Source organism: Xenopus laevis, chromosome 3S (assembly GCF_017654675.1).
Source record: "Xenopus laevis strain J_2021 chromosome 3S, Xenopus_laevis_v10.1, whole genome shotgun sequence".
NCBI lineage: Eukaryota > Metazoa > Chordata > Amphibia > Anura > Pipidae > Xenopus > Xenopus laevis.
The window spans coordinates 76002494-76024736 of NC_054376.1; the positions used below are offsets into that span (position 1 = coordinate 76002494).

General features: G+C 34.1%; 1 protein-coding gene across 4 annotated transcripts in view; it reads left to right on the top strand.

The window, feature by feature from the left end:
- The window catches only part of LOC108712355 (chemokine-like protein TAFA-5), a 262287-nt gene that overhangs the window by 125639 nt on the left and 114405 nt on the right, over window positions 1–22243 (top strand). For all 4 annotated transcript variants that reach the window (XM_041588510.1, XM_041588507.1, XM_041588508.1 and 1 more), the window contains exon 2: window positions 5749–5898. In XM_041588510.1, coding sequence (XP_041444444.1) covers window positions 5749–5898 — 150 coding nt within the window. The remainder of the gene's footprint in view (window positions 1–5748; window positions 5899–22243) is intronic.

Sequence of the window (22243 nt, forward strand, 5' to 3'; positions counted from 1 at the left end):
ATACCATATATCAGTAGGTTGTATTAAAGCAACAGCTCTTGGCACATAGCCACATAAAGATTGTATCATTGCCTCTGTCGTCTCATGTATATTTGGTATTGTAAATCATAGTTATATGTGTAACCAGGAGACAGTGCAGACTTTTCATTAAGATGGGTGTTGCTGCCTGTGTACAGCTACTGTATACAGTATGTAGAAAGCAGGAATGATCTCATTAGTATGGGAAAAAAAAGCTTTAATTTAGCTATCTAATATATAATACTGTACAGTATATAAAAGTTTTCTAACACTGTGTAGTATATAATGTCCGTCATCTAGTAGTGGTACCTTAGTTTTAAGCAATTTTTAACAGTGATGTTTTTAAGTCAACTGAATTCGAATGAAACAGTGTCTTTGATTTTCATATGTATAGACAGCTATTTTTTTGAATAGTGATATGCCTTAGTCTGGTCAATCATTCTCATATGATACATCTTACAAGATATATTTTACAGATATCTTTAATAAAATCCTCCAGAAGTTTCAGAAATGATGTGTTCTTTAGTGATGGGCGAATTTGCGCCGTTTCGCTTCGCCGAAAAATTCGCGAATTTCGCGCGAAATTCGCGAAACTGCGAAAAATTCGCAAAACGGCGCCGGCGTCTAGTTTTTGACGCCGGCGTCTAGTTTTTGACGCCGGCGCCCGTTTTTGACGCCGGCGCCCGTTTTTCCGACGCCGGCGACTTTTTTCGGAAAATTTTTTTTTTTGACGCCGGCAAATTTTTACCGCGAATTTTCGCGGGCGTTTCGCGAATTTATTCGCTCGGCGCGAATCGCACAAATTCGCCGCGAATTCGCGCCTGGCGAATAAATTCGCCCATCACTAGTGTTCTTTTAAGTAAGTAGAATTTGGTCTCGTATTTGGGTGCAATGATCCCACAATATTAATGCGACTATAAAATTGCAGGTTAAAAAAACACATTTTTACCTAATATGCCATATTGTTAAGCTAAAAATGTTTAGTCTTATATGGTAATGGACATAAAGAAATACATCAGTGATGGCATCACATGCTAAAAGCATCTATTATGACAACATGTAACATTGTCTATGGCATAAGTGATATCCTGTAAAGTGGTGCATTAATAAAAGAGTTCAAATTCACATTATTTACACCAGAAAATAGTGTTCAATTTGTGCCCATTTACCGAAGAAATGTGTTCAACAAATGATTGAAACAATATAGGGTTATAACAAAGGTCAGCAAAAATTCCAGAGGACCTTATTTATTTAGCAGTCTATATGCAAAAAGCATCGTCATTAACAGGTTAAATGTAAATTTTCCTTGTAGTGAGGATTATATTTTTTCACTTGTCTGGTGTATCTGGTCTGGATTAAAGATGTTTGTAGTGGAATCCAACAAAAAATCACAGGAAATATGCTGTATGGAAACACTACGTGGCTATACTTCTAAACCTTTTCTCACAACGATGAATAGATGACTAAAAGAAGTCTCTTTTGTTTCTCTGTTAAATAGCAAGTGGGGATTTTTAATGGAGGTCCTTCTTCATTAAACATTCTTATGGCTGGGAAAGTATACTCCTTTTGCAGTCATTTAAATAATGCACATTTACTAAATGTTAATTTTTATGAGGCTAGTTAAAACCTTCAACATTTAATTTTTATTTACACAACTAATGATGTGTTACCTGCTTAAAGCATTTATTTAAAGAAGGATCTTAATTGTCTTGTGATACTTGGCCAAAGGTTTAAAAGCCTCTAAACTGAATAGGCAGAAAACAATTATCACTGACTAAGAGGCAGGCAAAGCTAGTATATAAAACGCTTGTTATGCATTAAAAATCCTCAGTATGGCAAATCTTCCAGCTAAAAAAATGAAATCCCTTAATAATTAGCAACCAACTGACCTTCCTTGCTTTTTGCTTATGAAGCCTGAAGCCTGAAGGAATGCTGGAGTAGTACATGTTTACATGTACAGTAGAAGTAAAAGTATTTCTACCTTAACCCTTCCTACCCAATAAGGAGTGTCTATTAAGAAGGTATTTCTTATTGTATTAATGTACCCGCAATGATCTGACTGGTTGGACTGATTCTTTTATCAAGTCTGAGAATTATTTAAATCGTACTGAGCATGTAATAATTTATATGTGCACATAAATCACAGCTGAAAGGGGTTTCCAGCTGGTTATATCAACAGGGGCAGATGATTCAATTAGCTTAGTCATATTTTGTATATCTTTGGTTTGGTCTATCTATCCAAATGTGCATAAAATAAAAAGCATACTGTATATGTAAAGATGCCTGCATATATCACATTCTTATGAGATTCTACCAGTTTATCATAGTAAAGTATTTACATATTTTGCGATCATTTATTATGCTCCCCTAGCATATACAGTAGACTAACTACATGCCCATATTTTTTAAATGACCAGTTATGACTATTATTATTATTTATTTGTAAAAGGCCAACATATTTAGCAGCATTGTACAATAAATAGGTGTTTACATTAAACATACAAGCAACCATACAAAAACATGCTACTACATGTGTACTGTATAATCCACAGCCATGTAATCGGAAGCAAACTTCAGCAGTATAATGTACCCAAGATCTCAGTGACTTTCAACATGGCACCATCAAAGGGTGCACTATCCATCATCATCTTGTGGAAGGCCTTTACATTGGAGTAAAAGATGTTATAGGACCAACTTTTAATAAATTATGGTATTGATATAATATGTTGGACAGGAAGTTGTGCAGATATAAATGTTGATATAACTAATTCATAAGTTTGGTTTCAGAATGGAGTTTTGATCAGGCAGGCATACTACTTTTGGAAATATAGTGTAATCTTTCCTCACAAGCATGATGAGGCCTGATATGGCTACAGGAAACTTTAAAAACATTTTGAAATGCTGTGCCAACGTCTGCCTCCTCCTGTTTTCTCAGAGTGTAGCATGGATATGTCCCCAGATTTCAAGGGTAATTAAGAAACAGCAAAGATAGTACAATATGCAATTTATGCATTACAACTTTCTTTATATAATTTAAAAAATTTAATAGAGAGGTTTCTTGCAAACTGAAAATGCACTTTTCATCTGATGAATATTAAACATTACTTACCTTTGCAAGCACTTTTGGTTCTTAATGAGCTCAGATACTTGCTCATGTAACACTTTCATGTTTAATTTGCAATTTAGCAGTCTCACAACTGTAGGTGCAAGTCCTTAACTGAAAAGCACAACAACAAAGATAATGACATGTAAAATATATGCAGCTTTACTTTATGACCTAGTTAAAAGCTGGTTCCAAAGTTTCAGTGACAAAGTGCTGATGCTGAGATCTGCATATACCATAAAGCCACTGGGATGAGCATTTCAAAGAGTCAATAGGTGGTAAAAGTACAATCTATCCACCTTGGGGACATCGTGTAGGTCACTTGAATTACCATTGCCAGGAAAAGGGATGAATATCCCTGTGCTCAAATAATATGCATCTTGATTTACATTCATCATGCCCTTTGTAAAAAATTCAACATGGAACAGTATCTGGATTTAACATAAGGAAATCAGAAAATCACAGAAATAGAAAAGCTAACCGCCAAGAATATAGCATAATTATCGATGAATGTAGTCAACTATTTGAACAAAAATAAAATAATTAAGTTAAAAAACAACTACCTTTACACTACAGTTTAATTTAAAAGGAAATTATATATGTTAAATCTATAATGTACAGTATATACATTAATGTAGCAACAATTTTTCTGCAGGTTGAGAAGTATGGTTTTTTTTTTGTTTGTTTTACTGCAGAATTCTACAATGTCATGCAGGGCAGGTTTGATGTAAGGAAAAAAAGGTTATATGTCCTGGGATACCATGCCTCAAAGGAAGTCCTTTGGCTAGGAAATATCCTAGTGCAAAGTGCATAATGTTATATCTGCTAGACAATTTCAGTATGCATGCTGTTTGGTACTGGAGGAGGATTATTTTTTTTTTTTAAATACTGAATTTTTGGCCTCCTCCGTATTGATGGACTCATTTGAAATAATAACAAATAAAACATTTTAAAATCATAAAATATTTAAATTAGCCTGGGCATAGATGCTCCTCATTAAGTAACTGGTCCTGGTTTGGGCAGAGTAAGAATTCGGCATGTCAACATGGGGAAGACAAACTTCTGAATAACTCAATTTTGCTAATGAAATTTAGGCATACTTTATAGAAACAGTCAAAAGCTGTTCTACTAGAAGAATGGTTCTTGCGATGGTACCTTAATTTTTTTTTCAAAATCAAAATGAAGTATATCATTGATTATTAGAAATATGCACACCTCACTTGTGATTTGCTAAATGTATTTGTAAGATGAAATAGCAGCCATAACATAAGGTACTAATGGTTAGCATGCACAACAGCATTAAAAGTGGGATTAAAACATCTGTAACTGCCACAAACATATACAACATACCTTACTCATGGAGGCACATTTATGAAAGGTCAAAGTTCGAATTCAAGTGAGTTTTTAAAAACTCCCATGAACTCCCATGAACTTGAAATTAATTAAAATAATGAAATTTCCTAGGGTGAATAGGATTGACCTGAAAACTCGAATGGAATTCGAATCAAATTCTATTCAAGTTTTAAAAACTTGATTCCAGTTTTTTCTCCAAAAAAACCTTGAATGTCAGGAAGGCTGCAAACAACTCAAAATAGATCCCAGGACATCTCCCATTGGCATTGGTTTAGGGTGGCAAATAGTCGAATTTGAGTTCTTAAAGGGCTGGTGTATGAAAATCGAATTTGAAACTCAAATCGAATTTGAACAATTACCTAGGCGAATTTGACAGTTTGACCATAAAAAAAGTAGAAAATTTCCAAATCTTTCAATTCGACCCTTGATAAATCTGCCCCTTACAGTCAACTGTTATAGTTGGCTTTAGCTCACATTCATCTTTTAAGTCTAAGGCATGAAAAAAATTGCTTAAATGGGTTACTGATTAACAACAAATGTGTTTTGTCATAGGAAATGTAGGACATCGTTGACTTACAATCACTGTTATAAATACGAGCAGTTTCCTCATTAATAGCAGTTTTTCACCTTCATTAAGTACTGCATAATTTATACGTTTCACACCTGGGAGGATAATAATTCCCGATTACAATGGTTTTTAAACATATAGACTGTGTGTGTTTATGCTGTGATCTCATGCAGAAGATGCCATGCACAGGACGTTTTGCGAATTAATTTTACTGAATGTTATCAGGAAAAAAAGAGACAGAAATAAAATACTGTAGGTCACTCTGTTTAACCCCTTAATGTTTGTATCAAGTTTTTTTGAACAGACATGTACTCTACTTTTGATAACATCAGGAAATAATCTCATATTATGCTAGAATTTGCAAGCTTAATAACTAGACATTAAATACTTGATATCCAAGTTTAATGGAACTATAAACCAATAGTATCAATTATATCTTGGTTGTATGATAGCCAACTACATGAAATACACTCGTGATTCTCAAGGCTCCTACTCTGAAGTTCAATAACATTTTTCTTGACAGAATCAGTTTGATGGGTTTTCACTTTCCCAGATCAGATTATGAGTGATGTTATTTTGATTGCATCCTCCAGTTAATTTTTCCAAATTTGTAAAATGTTTCTTACAGTATAAAGCGTTGCTATATTTTAAAGTAATTGCTTCTAGATCGTTTACTGATTTTGTTAATGTTGCTCATTTTTTCCAGGTCAGTTGGCTGCAGGTACATGTGAGGTTGTTACATACGACAGAGATAGCAGTCAGCCACGGAGGACTATAGCCCGACAAACAGCACGCTGTGCATGTAAGAAAGGACAGATTGCCGGCACAACAAGAGCAAAGCCAGCCTGTGTAGATGGTAAGAAGCTGAAATCCATCTCATTAATATAAAAATGGGGTAGCCATTTTTAAAAATTAAGTTATAGTAATAATTGCGCAAAAAGCATTTCCCTATGTATAAATGGAGGCAATGAAAGATAAAAAAGGATCAGTGTGTTGGCTTGCTGTTTTGTTCATGGAGTTTCATGTGCTTGGAGAATATGAATCTTCTTGACAATTGTCATGAACGGTTAATGAACTTGTGGAACTGCGGAAACACATTATCAGGTGAAACCGGGCATGCAAAGTTTACCCAGTAGTCTCAGTTTGCAGTATAAAAATTAGTTTAGATTCAAAGATTTGTCACCCCTAGGCTAATGTGACTGCTCATGTGTGAAAGTGTATGTTGTTAGGATAAATCACTTGCAGCATATATTGTGTATTCTTTTTGTATCTAGTATTTTGTCTCATTAAAATTATCATTGTGTATCACTCCATGCTGAAAGTGTAGTAGCCTGCAGCCTTGGACGAAATGATAATGCAGCGAGTAAGAGGCGTTTTCATGGGAGGGTTGCAATTTTCTGCTATGTAAACAAGCTAAGTATTTTGCTGATTCTGACAGGATAGAGATGTTATCAGTTTAATGGTACACTTGTTTGGTTTAAATGCACAGTGAAGAGTGTAGCCCGTTCTGCCTAATAGCATAATGTTCACTATTAAAATGGATGATGGTATCTGTGGTTTTCAGCTTTGGAAAGACAACAAATACAGTCATGGGCAGATTTTAATAAAGGCTTGGGAAGACTAAGCCACCCCAAACCAACATCGATGAAATTGCCTACAACAAACAGTATGGAGGTAATATACATGAAGCTTGCACTGCATTCATTTTTGCTAGCAACGGCCACTTCGCCCTTTTTTAAATGTGCATCTTTATGTTGTTAATTGTAAAACATCAACTTTGTCCTTCTAAATAGGCAGTATGCACAGGGAACACCTTTTTACTAAGGTACTAAAGTGGCAGTGGTCATAGAAGAGCAAATCACAGGAGTGGTGGGAAGGAATTTATGATTAATGTATTTTACCAGAATAAATACCAGTGATACATTTGGTGCACCAACATTTAACCACTCCCAATTAATTGCAACAATTAGGACTAGTCCACACGAGGAGATTCGGGGAGATTTTGTCGCCTGGCGACTAATCGCCTCGTCTTATGCGCGACTGAGACAACTTCGGGTGACTATAGAAAACGCATTGCCGCGTGTGCATTAGCACAGGCGACTTTGCATTGTAGCCTATGGGGAAAAATGCTGAGGCAGTTTGGGGAGATAGCTGCGCAAAAGACGAGGCGATTAGTCGCCAGGCGACAAAATCTCCCCGAATCTCCTCGTGTGGCCTTACCCTTAAGGCTTTGCGAATATATTTTAGAATCTTTTCATTTTCCCCCTTATCTAATACCCCTTTCTCCTCCCATTTCTCTCCTATTCTATGTAAAGAGAAACTTTAAGCAAGAGGGAATGTGCTTCCACCCCTCTCAAGTAATATGGATGACCCTGTTTCATCTGCATAAGACATTAGACCTGATTGTCTTGCCAGGAGGATATAGATTACTGGAAACACACACATAACTTCTGGTGATATTGAATCAGCTTCAGCACTTTGAGTATTATAATTGTCATAAATAAGCACTGTTTACAACCATTTCTATCTAGTCAGATAGTCAGATGTATTGTCTTCTGCAGTAGTTGCCCAGTCACTGTATTTTGTATTTAAGTGACCCCTGGCCCCTTATATTTAAGTGATCAGCAATTATATGGGGAGGTAAATATATGAGAAGAAAATTGATGGGAGTGTGAAGCAAAACACCCATACTGTTTGGACAAATGGGAAATGATAGGGAGGAAGGAGGAGATGAGTAACTGAAACACATATTGTGAGCCTCCAATACTATTTGAGTCTACGCAGCGCATATCTATTCAAAATGGTTGTACTGCACATGCTTTTTCCTGAACGCTTATAAATTGCATTGCTCTACCTGTCTTTACGGTTTTTGGGAATTCGCATTATGAATACATTTTTGCAAATGGCTTGCATATGAGACTGGTGTTTGCGTAAATGTGCCAACTGTGTGAGATTGTTGTGTGTGAAAATAGTGGTGACAGTAACTTAAATTTGCAATTTGCAAAACTGTTTGGCAAATATTTTCTCTGCCACCAAAGTTGTGGCGTAATTCAAATGCCATTTGCGATTTTTGACATATTTAAAAAGCTGTTATAGACATTTGCATTGTAAAAAAAAAACGCAATTTTGTTTGCACAATCTTATTCCATTTTATAAATGTAACCATGCGCAGGGCAAATATATTCACTGTGCGAACCAATCTGCTCTGAAGCAGAAGTTTCTTCTGACTACATTCATTTGTGGAATTCTTTATGACTTCTTACAGACTTAGGGTACAGGCATATATAACATTCTGATCAATTGTACTTGTGGTGGTGATCAACACTCCACTGTTTGCCTCAGATTGCTTTTCATTTGCTTCTTTGGAAAGTACCAGCCCCACATTCAAAACCATGGCTGTGCTAATTTTGGAGTACAAAAACGAGAGGGGTATCAAACATTCCTTTGTGATCAAGGAACAGCAATTTGATTTCAGCCATCAGTAGTACTATTAGAACACTGCATGGGCTATAGTTATTGTGAGTAGTACTGTTAGATTTATGCATGCTTCCATGCAGCAAGCCTGAGAGCACTTTCCACAATAGAATGCCTCCAGAGACCCCAGATAGAAGGATATTTGGTGGGTTTTTTTTTTAAAGCTTTTTGTCTCTTCTAAGTAAATTGCCTAAAAATGCTATGCTAAGAGCTTCTTGGTCAGTCATTGACTTCACTGTAAGGTAATTTACTTTATGAAGAGAGCAATGGAATGATTTTGGCTGTTTTAACCATGTCTTAACTCATGTAATATCACCCTAATTATAGAATACCATCAAAACAAAGGAAATGAATGAAAAGAATATATGTCGGTAGCTAGAAAAAGAGAACATCTATCAGGACATTTTAGTTGGAAAAAATTCATTCATAACAAAAGATATGACAACTATTCACAAACTAGTGTCCAGATTTTATTTGAATATTTGCATAATTTAAGTTACTGATTCACAATTCATGCTCATTTGTGACTAATCTGACAATGATTGGATATGAATGAAAGGAGATTTTGCTTATTAAATCCATAGCTAAATTTTCCATTTTAGCATATAACAATATAATGTATAGAACTATATAATGGTGTCAGAGACCAGTTAAGTATTATGTTAAATATTCCCATTGTACGTACTGTAAGGGATAATAAACTTCAGCTGTACATTCCAAGCATATTAGATGTTACAAAGCAGTTTTTGACTAAGAGCAGGTTCAAGTACCTCTATAGAGACAATGGAGCTTCAAGGTGACTTCCAACCTTATTCTTCTTATTCATAGTTGTATTCTATATATTATTATTGTTATTTTTCATTATGAAAACTACATAAATGATAAAGATTTTAACCATGCCATCATAAGAGTATCATTTTAATACTGCCAATGTAATAGAAGCATACCATAAGCATAAAGCATATAGACCATTTTTGCTGGTAAGCACTATTACAGGAATTTTCTGTTTCTGTCAGTGGTTATCTTTCACAAACCCTGTCAATAAAGAAAGTAATTGTTTACTCTTTAAATTACAGTTATAGAAAATAAGTATTATTTAATAGTCAGTTGGCATGCATCTAATAATACTAAACCTTCTCAGGACATACTGTCTACAAACTAGGATATAGTCCACTTTCATGTAATATGTTCTTCTTGACCAAAACCAAAACACCCTATCCATCATATGTTAATGTCAATAACACCAACTAGAGTAACACGGTTATTTAGTTGGTTCAATCATTGTGAAGCCATAATTTATGAAGAAAAGAAATAGTAAACAAGAAAGCTGAAAGAATCTGAAAGTGGATAAGCATAAAGCCAAATCATGGCAATTTAAAGACCTTATTCAATGTTACTATTTGGAATGAGAAGTAATAAAAAGTTGCAAAGTCTGCAGCATCTATCAACCCACAGTGATTTAATGGCTGCTTTGAAAGAGATATACCTATTATATGCAACTATAGTATATGTTGTTATAGAAGCAAACTTTGCATCTTTAATTATATTGTCCAAGTTTTTAAAATGCCAAGATTGAATCTGTGTAGCTCCATGATGTAAATAGTTAGTTGACTCAAGATAAAGGGCCCATGTTGACTAACTTTAATCTTCAGTTTTGAGACCATAGTCCTATCTTACTGTTGTGGTAATTATATTGCATTGTCTATTTCATGGAGGCACTAGTAACAAATGCCAAAAGACAATGTAGAAAGTTGCTCAGAGAATTTATTTGTCAACTTACCTGTCTACCAGACACAGATGGGATCAAAGTAGTGTGTTTCTACTTTTGGGAATAGTAGGACAAATGGGTATTGTGTTTGAAGAAGATTCAACAAATGTCAAGCCATTTCCATTGACTGTGTTTTGTGTTTAAAAATCGTAAACTAGTTTTTTCTTCTTCTTTCCGCAAAGAACAGAGCAGCTGCAACCTTGGAAACTGGCAAAAGTCATTTTGATTTTTGTATGTAGACTAAGACCCCAAAGTAAATAATAAAGGTCATATATTTATTTAATTTTTGTGGTTCTTTTATGAGAGAGCCATTTGTCTATGCTGTCACAATGTTCTCAGGAAATCCAGATGTAGGAGATGCTGTCTAAACAAACAAGCTTAACTTATGTGAAGAGAAGCATTTGCATTGATTTTGGCTCAGGTACTGTTTATAAGACTCATAATCCTTATAAGTCATGGATGTACACGGCTGCATAGAAAGACTGAATTGAAGTATTCCACTTAAGAAATGTTATCCTATCAGGAATTTACTTAAGTGTTGGATGTTTTTTCTCCACTTTGAAAGGTTCTCTGGCAATAAAGAAAACAGACAAATAATATTAGGATTCATAAAATATATCAAGAAAATGTACTGTGCTTATCAAAGCATGACATGAATGCAAAAAATAGCTTATATTTTTCAGGAAATTATATAACTGTATAATAAACTTATTATTATAGTCAACTACAAGAGGTCCTCTGCACTCAACCCATTATCAATATCTTTAAGACAGAGACATTTTGTGCATACTGCTACTAAAAAATGCCTTACCCTTTAAACAACACAGGGATTGTTTGTCCATATATTGCAATATATTTAAGCTGGCCAACTACGTCAAAGTCATCCCATATCTGGCCAGTCCTACGCTTAATTTTCATCTGATTCATTAAGAATTCAATTGCTTAATTATACATTTTACAAAGGGACTAAGTTTTATCTGCAACTTACTAGCTGCTTTCAAAGTAAAACTCCCAAACTTGGCTGCCCTTTTATTGGACACCAGTGGGATCACCTGACTATAGCTGGGAGGGGTGGGAGCTACAACATGGAGCTGGTCACTGCTCCTGTATAACTATAACAAACAAGGGGAAGTTGTGCTCACCACTATTTTTTAAAACCATTAGGCGGGGGTGCAATGAGGGTGTGACCACAAAATACATATAGTCAACTACAAGAGGTCCTCTGCACTCAACCCATTATCAATATCTTTAAGACAGAGACATTTTGTGCATACTGCTACTAAAAAATGCCTTACCCTTTAAACAACACAGGGATTGTGTTATTATATCAAACCAATTTTAAATGACTTTCTGCCATAAAAATTGTATAAGAGATATTTATTTAAAATATTATTTGCTTACATTAGTCCATGAGCCCAAAGTGTATTTACAAGTAATAAAAAAATACAGTTCCAAGACACTTTGGCCAAACACAGACACGACTGCAATGACATAATTTATGTTGAATCAGTCTTCTTATCCCTTTTAGGCTGCTAGAGTTGCTAGAATCAGAAATAGTATAGAGGACAATTATACTAATATAGCTAGAAAAAGTACACTGTTACTATTTGATCTTTACAGAAAGTGTATATCCTGGAAGCCTTCCTTTAGTCACCTATTAAAAGCCATGACATTTTGTGTGCCACCACTGATGATCCTTAAGTTTTTGAGTTATGTCCTGCAAAGTTCACCTCTTTCATATCTCATATCACAGGTGGTGAACTGTGCAGTAATTAGCAAGCAAAGGGCACGAAAAATGATTTGTTTTTTATTTTGTGTTAAGAATATATATTTACTAATCTATTGACAGCATATAACTACTAGGTTATAAAAGTAATATGCAATAGAGCAAATGGAATTCAGTGCTTCAGAATGTACAGTGCTAATGGTGCTTTGATTTATGCTATGTTTATACAGACAGGTTGTATTGAATATTGTATTGGAAAAGATAAAATTATCTAAATAAACCACATCTTCCCAGATTACCTAGCCATCCTCCTTTCTGCCATTTAAGTTTCCAGAATCTGTACAGCAGAGCCCAGGTAGCCCTTCCACTATCAGTTGCCAACAATCAATCCAGTCTATGATGTTAGTGGGTTTAAACCCGCCAGTTCATTGGACAGGTACCAAGTAAAAAGCATCTTCTAGTTCCCTTTGAAGAGAAAGTAGAAATAATTTACCAAATCCCCTGTCGCTAATGCTTCAGCACTAAGGGTTCCCCTGTAGCAGAGGCTTTGAGTGTAGCCTGTACCCTTTGTGCTTGTGTTTGAATCTATCTTTGAGCAGTGGAGCCCTATTCTGGCCTATTCAATGATAGTTCTTAAAACTGATGAACTGCACTGCTCAGAATAATCACCTGTCTGAATTTGTGCTCCCTGATGTGTATTGCATGCAGTCAGAAGGCTTTGTATAATTATTTGAGCAGAAAACAATTGAATACAAAGGAGCTGTAAAAAGTAAACTTTTCCATAAAATAGCTTTATTCCTTTTTTATGTTCCTATTTATTCTAGTAAGGTCAAATTATGCATATGATAATATAGAAAACTCGTTAATAAGTGGCCTTTGCTATCATGATAAGAGAAATCTAAAATTTGTTTTCATCTCATTGAAGCTATGACCGGAATAGATATTTTAAATCCATGAATAGGCTAAACTAAATTCTGTATTTGAACAGCTGGAAACTATCCGTATGATAATCTATGCTACAATAGAACCATTAGAGAACATTACTATCTCTCAGTAGTTGTGGCAGGATTTCATTAATGTATACAGCAGACTGACTTCAAAAGTATTAGCTTATAAAACTTCCATTAATATCTATACACATATCAATGACAATAAGGCTTGTTACCTTGAAAAAACTTATTTTACAAGGTATTTGACATCTGCTGAGAAAAGAGCTTTTTTCTTTAATATTTTCTTCGTACTTTAATGATAAATGGAACACTATTTCATTAAGAATTTCATTAAGAATATGCATTTCTGCACAGATATATATATATATATATATATATATATATATACATATACATACAGCTATGGGATCTGTTATCCAGAAAACCATTATCCACAAAGCTCTGTAATAATAAAACAGTAGCTTGTACTTGAGCCAAACTAATATATAATTAATTGTTATTGGAAGCAAAACCAACCTATTGAGTTTATTTAAGGTTTACATGATTTTTTACTTGACTAAAGTTGAAGATCCAAATTACGGAAAGACCCATTATCCGGAAAACACTAGGTCCTGAGCATTCTGGATATATATATATATATATATATATATATATATATATATACAATCTTCACCAAAGAAGCCGCACTACTCAGGACTTATTGCAAAATGGTACGTTAATTAGAAAATCTAACGTTTCGGCTGCCACACCAGCCTTTGTCAAAGTTACATGAATACAAACAAATTACCCTTAAATACCCAGGTTCTGGCGCGAAAACCCAAGAGCCCTCCCTCAAGTGACGTGTTCAAATGCAGCCCCAATGTTAAATGGTATTAATAATATCCATAATTGTCAAGAGATCACAGATAGTCATAATATGGTTAAAGTGTAATCTCTTAGTTGCAAAAACCAACAAATGGCCACAATCGTATCTATTCGCAACTAAGTAACAATCTAGCAATCTGATCTCCAATCGCTACTATTTAGCTAGTCCGCCCTGATGTTGGTAGCTCTTAAACCTGTGGGAAAAGATTGACCTCTTTGGTTAGTATAGTGCCAAGCGTGGGCTTACCTCCTCACTGTAGCGATCACCACTACTCGTGTTGGCACCCGCACCTCCGTGCATACCATCACCCATCAAAGTCGACTTCAATTTTTTTTTTAAATAAAATTGGACTTTTAAAAAGGTCACAAATTTTTCTGAATTTATTAAACCCAGAGGATGAAAAAGTCAGAATCTGAAAATCCGGCATTTCAGACCTGTCGAGGTTGCATATAAGTCAATGATGTTTTGATGTGCGCTGGGTTTTGTGCAATACTCTGAAGTTTTAGGAGTTTTCGGGTGAAAATTTTGAAAATCGTGAAAATTGGATGGAAATATCCAAAAAATTTTGAAAATCTGATTTTTTCCCGCAAAGCAAATTTGCGGGAAATGTAATAATAAATAAAATAAAAAACCCCAGTGGATTTGGTCTGTGTTTGGAGCAGAAAATTGAGATAATTCTGGACTTTGATAAATAACCCCCTTACTGATTCCATTGAGTAAATATCATATGGTCTGGACGTCTTCAGCTGCATTGAAGGCAGAAAAAGTACCTAGACTACAAGTGTGAAATCACTTGAGTTTGGATCAGGATTATATCTCTGAAATAAGCACCAGTTAAGTAAAAGTAAATCCCAAGTAATTGTTTTACTTTTATTTATGTATATTTTCAATTTATAGTTTATAATATTAGTACAGGTATAGGATCCTTTATCCGGAAACCCGATATCCAGAAAGCTCCGAGTTACGGAATGGCTGTCTCCCATAGACTCCGTTTTATCCAAATAATCCAAATTTTTAAAAATGATTTTCTTTTTCTCTGTAATAATAACAGTTTTCCAGAAGATTTCAGAGATCAAACGTGGTAAGATACTTATTTAATCCAATCTATTTAATCCAATCTACATAAAGCAATAATTTAAAGCACAAAGTAGTGTTTATTAGAAAAATGAGTAAAACCCATTTGGGAATAGCCCATCTTTTTAAGCAAGCCCTAAGGGTTTAAAAACTAAATTATTTTCTGTTTTGCTACCAAAAAGTACTATAATTCATTAACTAGTGAAAGTTGTCCTCTGTTTTGTTTTTTGTTTTTGCAGTTGGTATTAAGAACATTGGAACAAAACAAGACTGGAATGCTTGGCTAGGTAACATTTACATATTCACATTTTAAAAAGTCATTTTAGAACAGAAATTAATTTGAAAGTATAGCATACAATTTATGTAAAAAAATGCATATTGCTCTTTTTTGACAAAGAGTTTGCTAGAAGTGTTACTTCTGTAAAGAAAAAAATTGGCACCCAGCAAAACAAGTAAAACACGGTATTGCAGATAACTGCAGTGTGGAATGCTTATTGAGTGTAAAATATACAGAGCATTACTACTCCATAGTTAATGTTCAATGCTCCAAATGCACATTGGATTATATGAAATTCTGCCATATAGCTGCAGGATACTGCTTTAATTTAGATACTTTCACGTATTCACAGGGCAATGCAGAAAACAAAGACAAATGTAATAGTTATACAACTGTACCTAAGCTGTAGTTTAGGTACACAAAATATTTTGCATCCAATTATACATAAGAATTTCATCTTTTAAATCTGTGACTTATCATCCAAGGGATACTTTTTGAATATCAAGTATTTCTCTCTTGAAATATAGAACCACAGTATTTTACTCAATAGGTATGAAGTGGATTTCACCCATTTATGAATTTCAAAATTAGTCATAAAGGACATTTTTTGGGATGCATATAATTTATAACCCAACTTTTCTGTAAGTTTCTTTCGATTAGCACAACATGTTGCTATTACCATTGCTTACTTACTAGTTTACATCTCCTGCACAATTTTTTCAAGATTCATTCTGCACTTCCTAAGTCCTGGCATGATGTTTACTGAAGGCATAACTCTATATTTCCTCCCATATTCTACATTACCCTTATGAGTATTAACACTGGTCATCAAACTTGCTGTTCTCATAAATGGAAACATCATTTTTTAATGCAAAGCATAAATAAATCTATAGCAAGAAATATTTCTTTAAAAACAAAAATGCCAAAGAACAAAGGATAAAAACTGCAAGTATACATTTTTGCAATTAAACGTGGGAATACTAAAGAGATCAATGCTTGAACAATCCTTTTTGAAAACAGTTGGAAAAAGAGTAAATTGAAGGTGCCTATGTATATAAGAACACTGTTTTGGTAGACAGGCACTTTTGTTATCCAGATGTCCAAGACCTTTCTCTAATGAGCTATTTTTTCTCTGGAAGTGTAAGTGAGGTTATCTACATCTTCAGTCCTTTCTTTTATTTAGAGAAAAAAATGTGTGAAAGTGGATGGCCCACCTGTGGGTACCATGTGCCATACAGTGCACCTTCTGCCTAGTTCCTAAGTGCGGAAGCCTCAAAAGATTTAAAGTTCAACAACCAGATGGCTTTTTATCATGAACAAGGACTGATAACAATGTTGTAAGGATGAAACATCTGTCATAAAACTGGGAAATAATTAGATAGGATAAAAGAAATAGGGGGAATGTAATTAAAGTCAGAAAGAGAAAAACAATTCGCACCAATAAGACTAAAAATTCACATCTTGCAATGTAATGTTGTTCCTTAAACTGCTCGCTCTTAAGAAGTGCTTGAAGGTGTCGTAATCTTTTGGAGCAAACATAATGACTTTTTCAGTAAGAAGTTTTATTACATTTACTGCACATTGGCACAAATGGTCTTCCACTGTCGGAAGTTGTCGCTAAACAATATCCGGGTTCGCAAAAGCTATATTAAATTCGCACAAAGCAAAATTTGTGCATGCAAAGGCATAACGTTTCGCATTGCCCCAATGCTATTTTAACAGGCATGTGGCATAATATTATAAAAATAAGCCCTGGATCAAAGAAAACAACCCATACCAGTATTATGTTACTTACTTTTGTTTTGATGTAAGTATTGGCTGTGTCAGAAGTAATGTCAGTCTCTATGAGAAACATTGATACAAACTGTCAAAAATTACAATCTGCAAAAAATGCATATATTTGTGTACATTTCTGCAGCTAAATGCTTTCTTCAAAGATTCTTCAAAGTGAGGCCCCTTTTTAATGCTTTATTTTTATTTTGTTAGTAGGAAACCTATACATCCATAAACAATTTTGATTATATTTATGAAGCTCTATAGAAAAATTGAACAATATGCCAAGATGCTATCAGACTGGAAAGTTATGCTCATGAAAAAAGGTCGAATTCAGAGACTTCTAGATTTAATGGCATCATCTATGAAGCCAGTTTTATTTTCTTGAGCAATGTGACTGTTGTACTAAGGCCACATGATTTTACTGGATTCTTAGTAGGATCTCAAGTGTTGGCCATTGCATTACAATACTACAGATCTTCCTTTGTCCATCTTCCAACTGCTGCCATGATTGGCCCAGTTATAGTAAATACCTGTCTCTCCAGAATACATTTTTTGCAGTAGCCAATAACACTATTTAATGTAAGAAATGTTTGCCTTGTATAAGTGTGTAGAGAGCCACGCCTTCTATTCTTGTCTTTCATCGGTTAATTACTTTAACCACTGTATTCTTAGTAGACTACAGTATATGATATGAAAATATAGGCCATACAGGTTCCTTCAGGATTGTTTTTTGAGCAACAGTATAAATTATTTCTGTTAATTATTTCAGTACTTTTGAAGAAAAACATGTTTTCCAATTGTATTGTCATTACATTATATTTAAAACAAATATTTAAAAGAATTAGCTTCTATTTCTCCTGTAAATAATGGTAGTATATATAGCTAAGGGCAACAGCTTTGTTGGTATACATATTTTAGTTTTATTGTTCTCATTGTATGCCTTTCTATATACAGTGCATGCTATGCACAACCTATATAATTTCCAGTACATTAATTTGCCTTGCTTTGCCATGAGTAGCATCAATAAATGTACAAGCCATTTAACCTAATCTAATGCCTTTGTTAGAATGAAACACGTTGTTTTTCTCACTTGAGAATACAAAGCCAGCACCTTGTACAAAAGCCCTTTACACAGCCAAATATTTGATCTGAAAGGAAGCTAATATAATAAATACAGAATATATCTAAGAAAAAATACACAAACCCAATAGATGCCGCCAATTGAGATGTTTTCAAGCATGAAAATGAAATTCCCCAGGGCACCTATCTCTTCCAAACATCTGAAAAATAATACGGAAAACATTAATACAGTTTACAGGATTAAATTATTTAAACAAAAACCTCAGATTGTTAAAAACTAATTTGCAAATTGAATTATATAATGGCTGTACTTTTAAAATGTTAAGTAAAATTTGTGCTAGCAACATTATATCCTTCCTGTGTGAGAATGTTTTATTGTTTCTTTGACATATAGCAAAAGCTACAGTAAATAGTGATGAGCAAAAAATGTTGTCACGGTCAGTTTCGTGGCGACTTAACAGATGTTTCATGGAACTGCTGCAAAAATGTGCCATCCATTTAGTTTTACACTTCAAAAATTATGTAAAAAAAGGCGCACAAACCAAAAAAAAATATCAAAAATGAAATTGTTGCGTGTCAAAAAAATTTGTTGTGTCAAAAAAATTTGATTGCGCATCAAAAAAATTGCAAAATGTAGAAAAAAAATGTTTTGTGAACTTTTCACCGTTTTGCAAATTTTTTTAGCAATTTTGTAAATTCTTCGGCAAAACTAAACAAATTCGCTCATCATTAAGAGTAAATGATTAGCCACGCTACTGTACTTCCTCATTTTTATAACTTTGTAGAGCAATTATAAAAAGTACACATAATTTTAGTTATTTGTGACAACACTTAAGGAAGAGAAAAAAAAATACACATGAAAGCATTATAAGTTGTTCAAAATATTTGTCATATTGCTGAAATTATTAGGAAAGCACTGCATTATGGGTAAAACATGACAAGCTTATTCTTTTTTATTAATATCAGTTCTATGTTTACTGTTGCTGAAGTTCTGTTCTATGAATCAGACATACAGATTTCTCTAGATGTGGGTGGTCTGATGCGGTTAATATGTTTACCTCAGCATTCTGCATCATTGTTTGGATCAGTACAGAAACCACAAGACAGAAAACTATTCTATAGTTTGTGTGCATTCATAAGCTTTTTCTACTGTATATAGGTTTAAACTTTGGGGTAGAAAAAATAATATGACCTACAGTTAAACATGTAATGATATTCAGATAAGGTGAGACGTCAAGGCATACAATGAGAAAGGTTATGGAAAAAAAAATAATTTCTTGTTTTTTGTGAGAGTAGCTTATACTTGATGATAACTAAGCTATATAAATCCCTGCTGATGGCAAACAATTTTATTGGGCATATTTAATGATTGAGAGGCCTATTTATCAAAAATCAAATATGTAATTTTGAGTTTTCTTAAAGTTAAAGTTAAAAAAACTTGAAAACTAACCAGACTGGAATGTGATCTTATTTATGGAAAACAATTACTCAAACCAAAAAAATTGCTTATATTTTGCCTAGGACAACTCCCACTGACTTCTACATGAAGTCTACAACTTTTAGACTGCATGTAGGTTTGGTAATCCAAATTACAGAAAAAATCTGGAAAACAGCAGGTTCCAAGCCCCATATAATAGAACCCATAACTGTAAATTTGAAGACTTCCACATAAAATAAAATTTCCCTATTTTCTGTTTATATAAATTTATAGTATATATATTTTATAAATGCTATTTAGATCATTAAGAAAAGTCACAAATATAAATGTATAGATGTATTATGCTGCACACAAGTAGTTGCTTCTTGTAACTAATGTATTTAGAATAATTGATGCAAAGCAATGTGGGTTTAGTACAGGTGTTTCATTTATTTTAAAGTAATTGATATAATCTGCTGTGTTTCAATGCCTGAAATGATAAATTGAATTGTACAGTTATGACTGAATCAGGTTAAATCAGTGCGAATTGATAGGAATCAGCACAAAAAAATAATTCTGACTGATTTTCATTTTGCAAATCACCATGATTAATTTTGAATAAACAAGAAAAAGCAGTAAAACCCCACACTACCTTACTAAAATTAATTGAGATCTAATTATATAAGTGCTTAGTGCTATTATAATCATATGCTTAGTTCTCAATCAATTTAGCACCACCATACAATTAATGATATTTCAACCATTTGCCTTGATAAAGCGTATGTGAAACGTGCGTCGTTGAGCCTTCAAACCCTTTTTTTTATAAAAAAAAAGCTTATTATTGAAATATTACCTTTTTTAAACTTTAATTGAATCTCGGATCCAGAGAAATTTAATGGAATTGTAACACACCTAGCGCAGCATTCATTCCTTTTATTCTCTTTTATCTCTAAGGTACTGAGGATTAGTTGGTTTTATAGCAAAGTTAACTCTCCTTACAAGACAGTTAAACGTAGTAACGAGACCACAGTCCTCAGTGTTCTGCTTTTCTCCCACATGTGGTGTCCCAGGGCTTAGAACAACGCACGCAGTTTCTTCAGGACAACTCCACCTCTATACTATTTCCTAATTTCTAACTTTTATTCATGAATTCCTGACGCTTTATTTTTAATTGTTTGATACCATGAACTCACTAGCACCTTATTTAATTCATATATGAACCATGGACTTTTAGATTATTCATCAATTGTGTGTAGACAAATTTTATTGAAAGTCACAGCACCTAATTTATAGCACTTAAGCACTTTAATCATTTTAATTATTGATATATAACACAATCGATTGAAATACCATTAATTGTATGTTGGTGCTAAATTGATTGATTATAATAGCACTAAGCACTTATATAATTAGATCTCAATTAATTTTAGTAAGGTAGTGTGGGGTTGTATTGCTTTTTCTTGTTTTTAATATCCCTATTCTGGTTTATATACCTCTACACAGCCTGAAATTGGGTAATACAAGTGAGTGAACATTAATTACAAGTGAACTATATTTTTGTTTGTAATTTTGAATAAACTTCTACCAGCTCACCTCTACCAGCTATCTGATAAGGCAGCATGGAAGAAAAGAAGTAAAATGACTTGCCGAACATAGTGCTATGGTGCAAATAAAGGATTCTGGCGTCAAACTTGTTTTAGAGAAAAGGTTACAGATAAATACCACGTGGTCCTGAGTAAAATGTTGGTTTATATCTTGATCAATTTTGTTTTAACTTTGTATGCCTTGATATTTGGGCATTAAGAAAATCAATTTCTGCTATGTATATACAATTTCTTAGTTATATTATAAGAGATTCTTTGCTTTCTTATCTGCTCCAGACAGAGAACATACAACAATGTCATTTACCGTTGAGTCAGACCCCTACACTATTGCAAAAACAAATGGTTTCTCTGTTAGTGTGAAGAATACTATAGAACAGTAAATGAACAGCACTGTGAGGGGGAACAAATGCTTCCCTTTTTATGTAAATATTTAAGACATCCTGACAGAATACATTAATATTATTATACCATGCACTCCATTATTTTTGTATTGTTTTGTGATAATTGCACATTTATGGAGACAGTACACATTTTGGCAGCATTGTTTTGTGGCCAAAGAAAATCTGTGTTGCACTTTATTGAAGACAATAATTATGCCACATGGATGAGAACGTATTTCTGGATTGTACTTCTGAATGTGGATAATTTATTGGTTATCTGGGTTGTTTGTATGTTTAATTCTTATATGTGTTTTGTATCTCTCTTCCACAAATGTTTGACATCCCCAGTAAACAGATATGTGGTAGATAGTGATGGGCGAATTTATTTTTCGGCAGACGAGAATTTATTCGTTTTGGCTCTGGCAAAAACATTTGCAAATTTGTTGTTGTTAAAGAGCATGTCAACCCCCCAAATGAAAATCTTATCAGTGAAAGGTCTCACTGCATTCTTGAAATACTTGCCATTCCGGTCGGTCGCTGAAGAGTAAACAGGGAAGCTGCTTTGTTTCCTTCGTTCTCTCTGCATATCAGCAGCTCGCTCAAGTCCCTCTCCCCCCTACCTTCAGAATTCTCCTTGGCGCTTGGCGTGGGGAGAATGCGCAGTTTGAGTCAGTTGAGTACAACAGACGAGAGATTCGACGGGAGAGGCTATGCACACATGCGCATTAAGAAAAGGGAGAAGGGAAAAGATGACGTCAGGTCGGGGAAATGGCCATAGTGATGAAGAAGACAGCAGTACAGGACATAGGA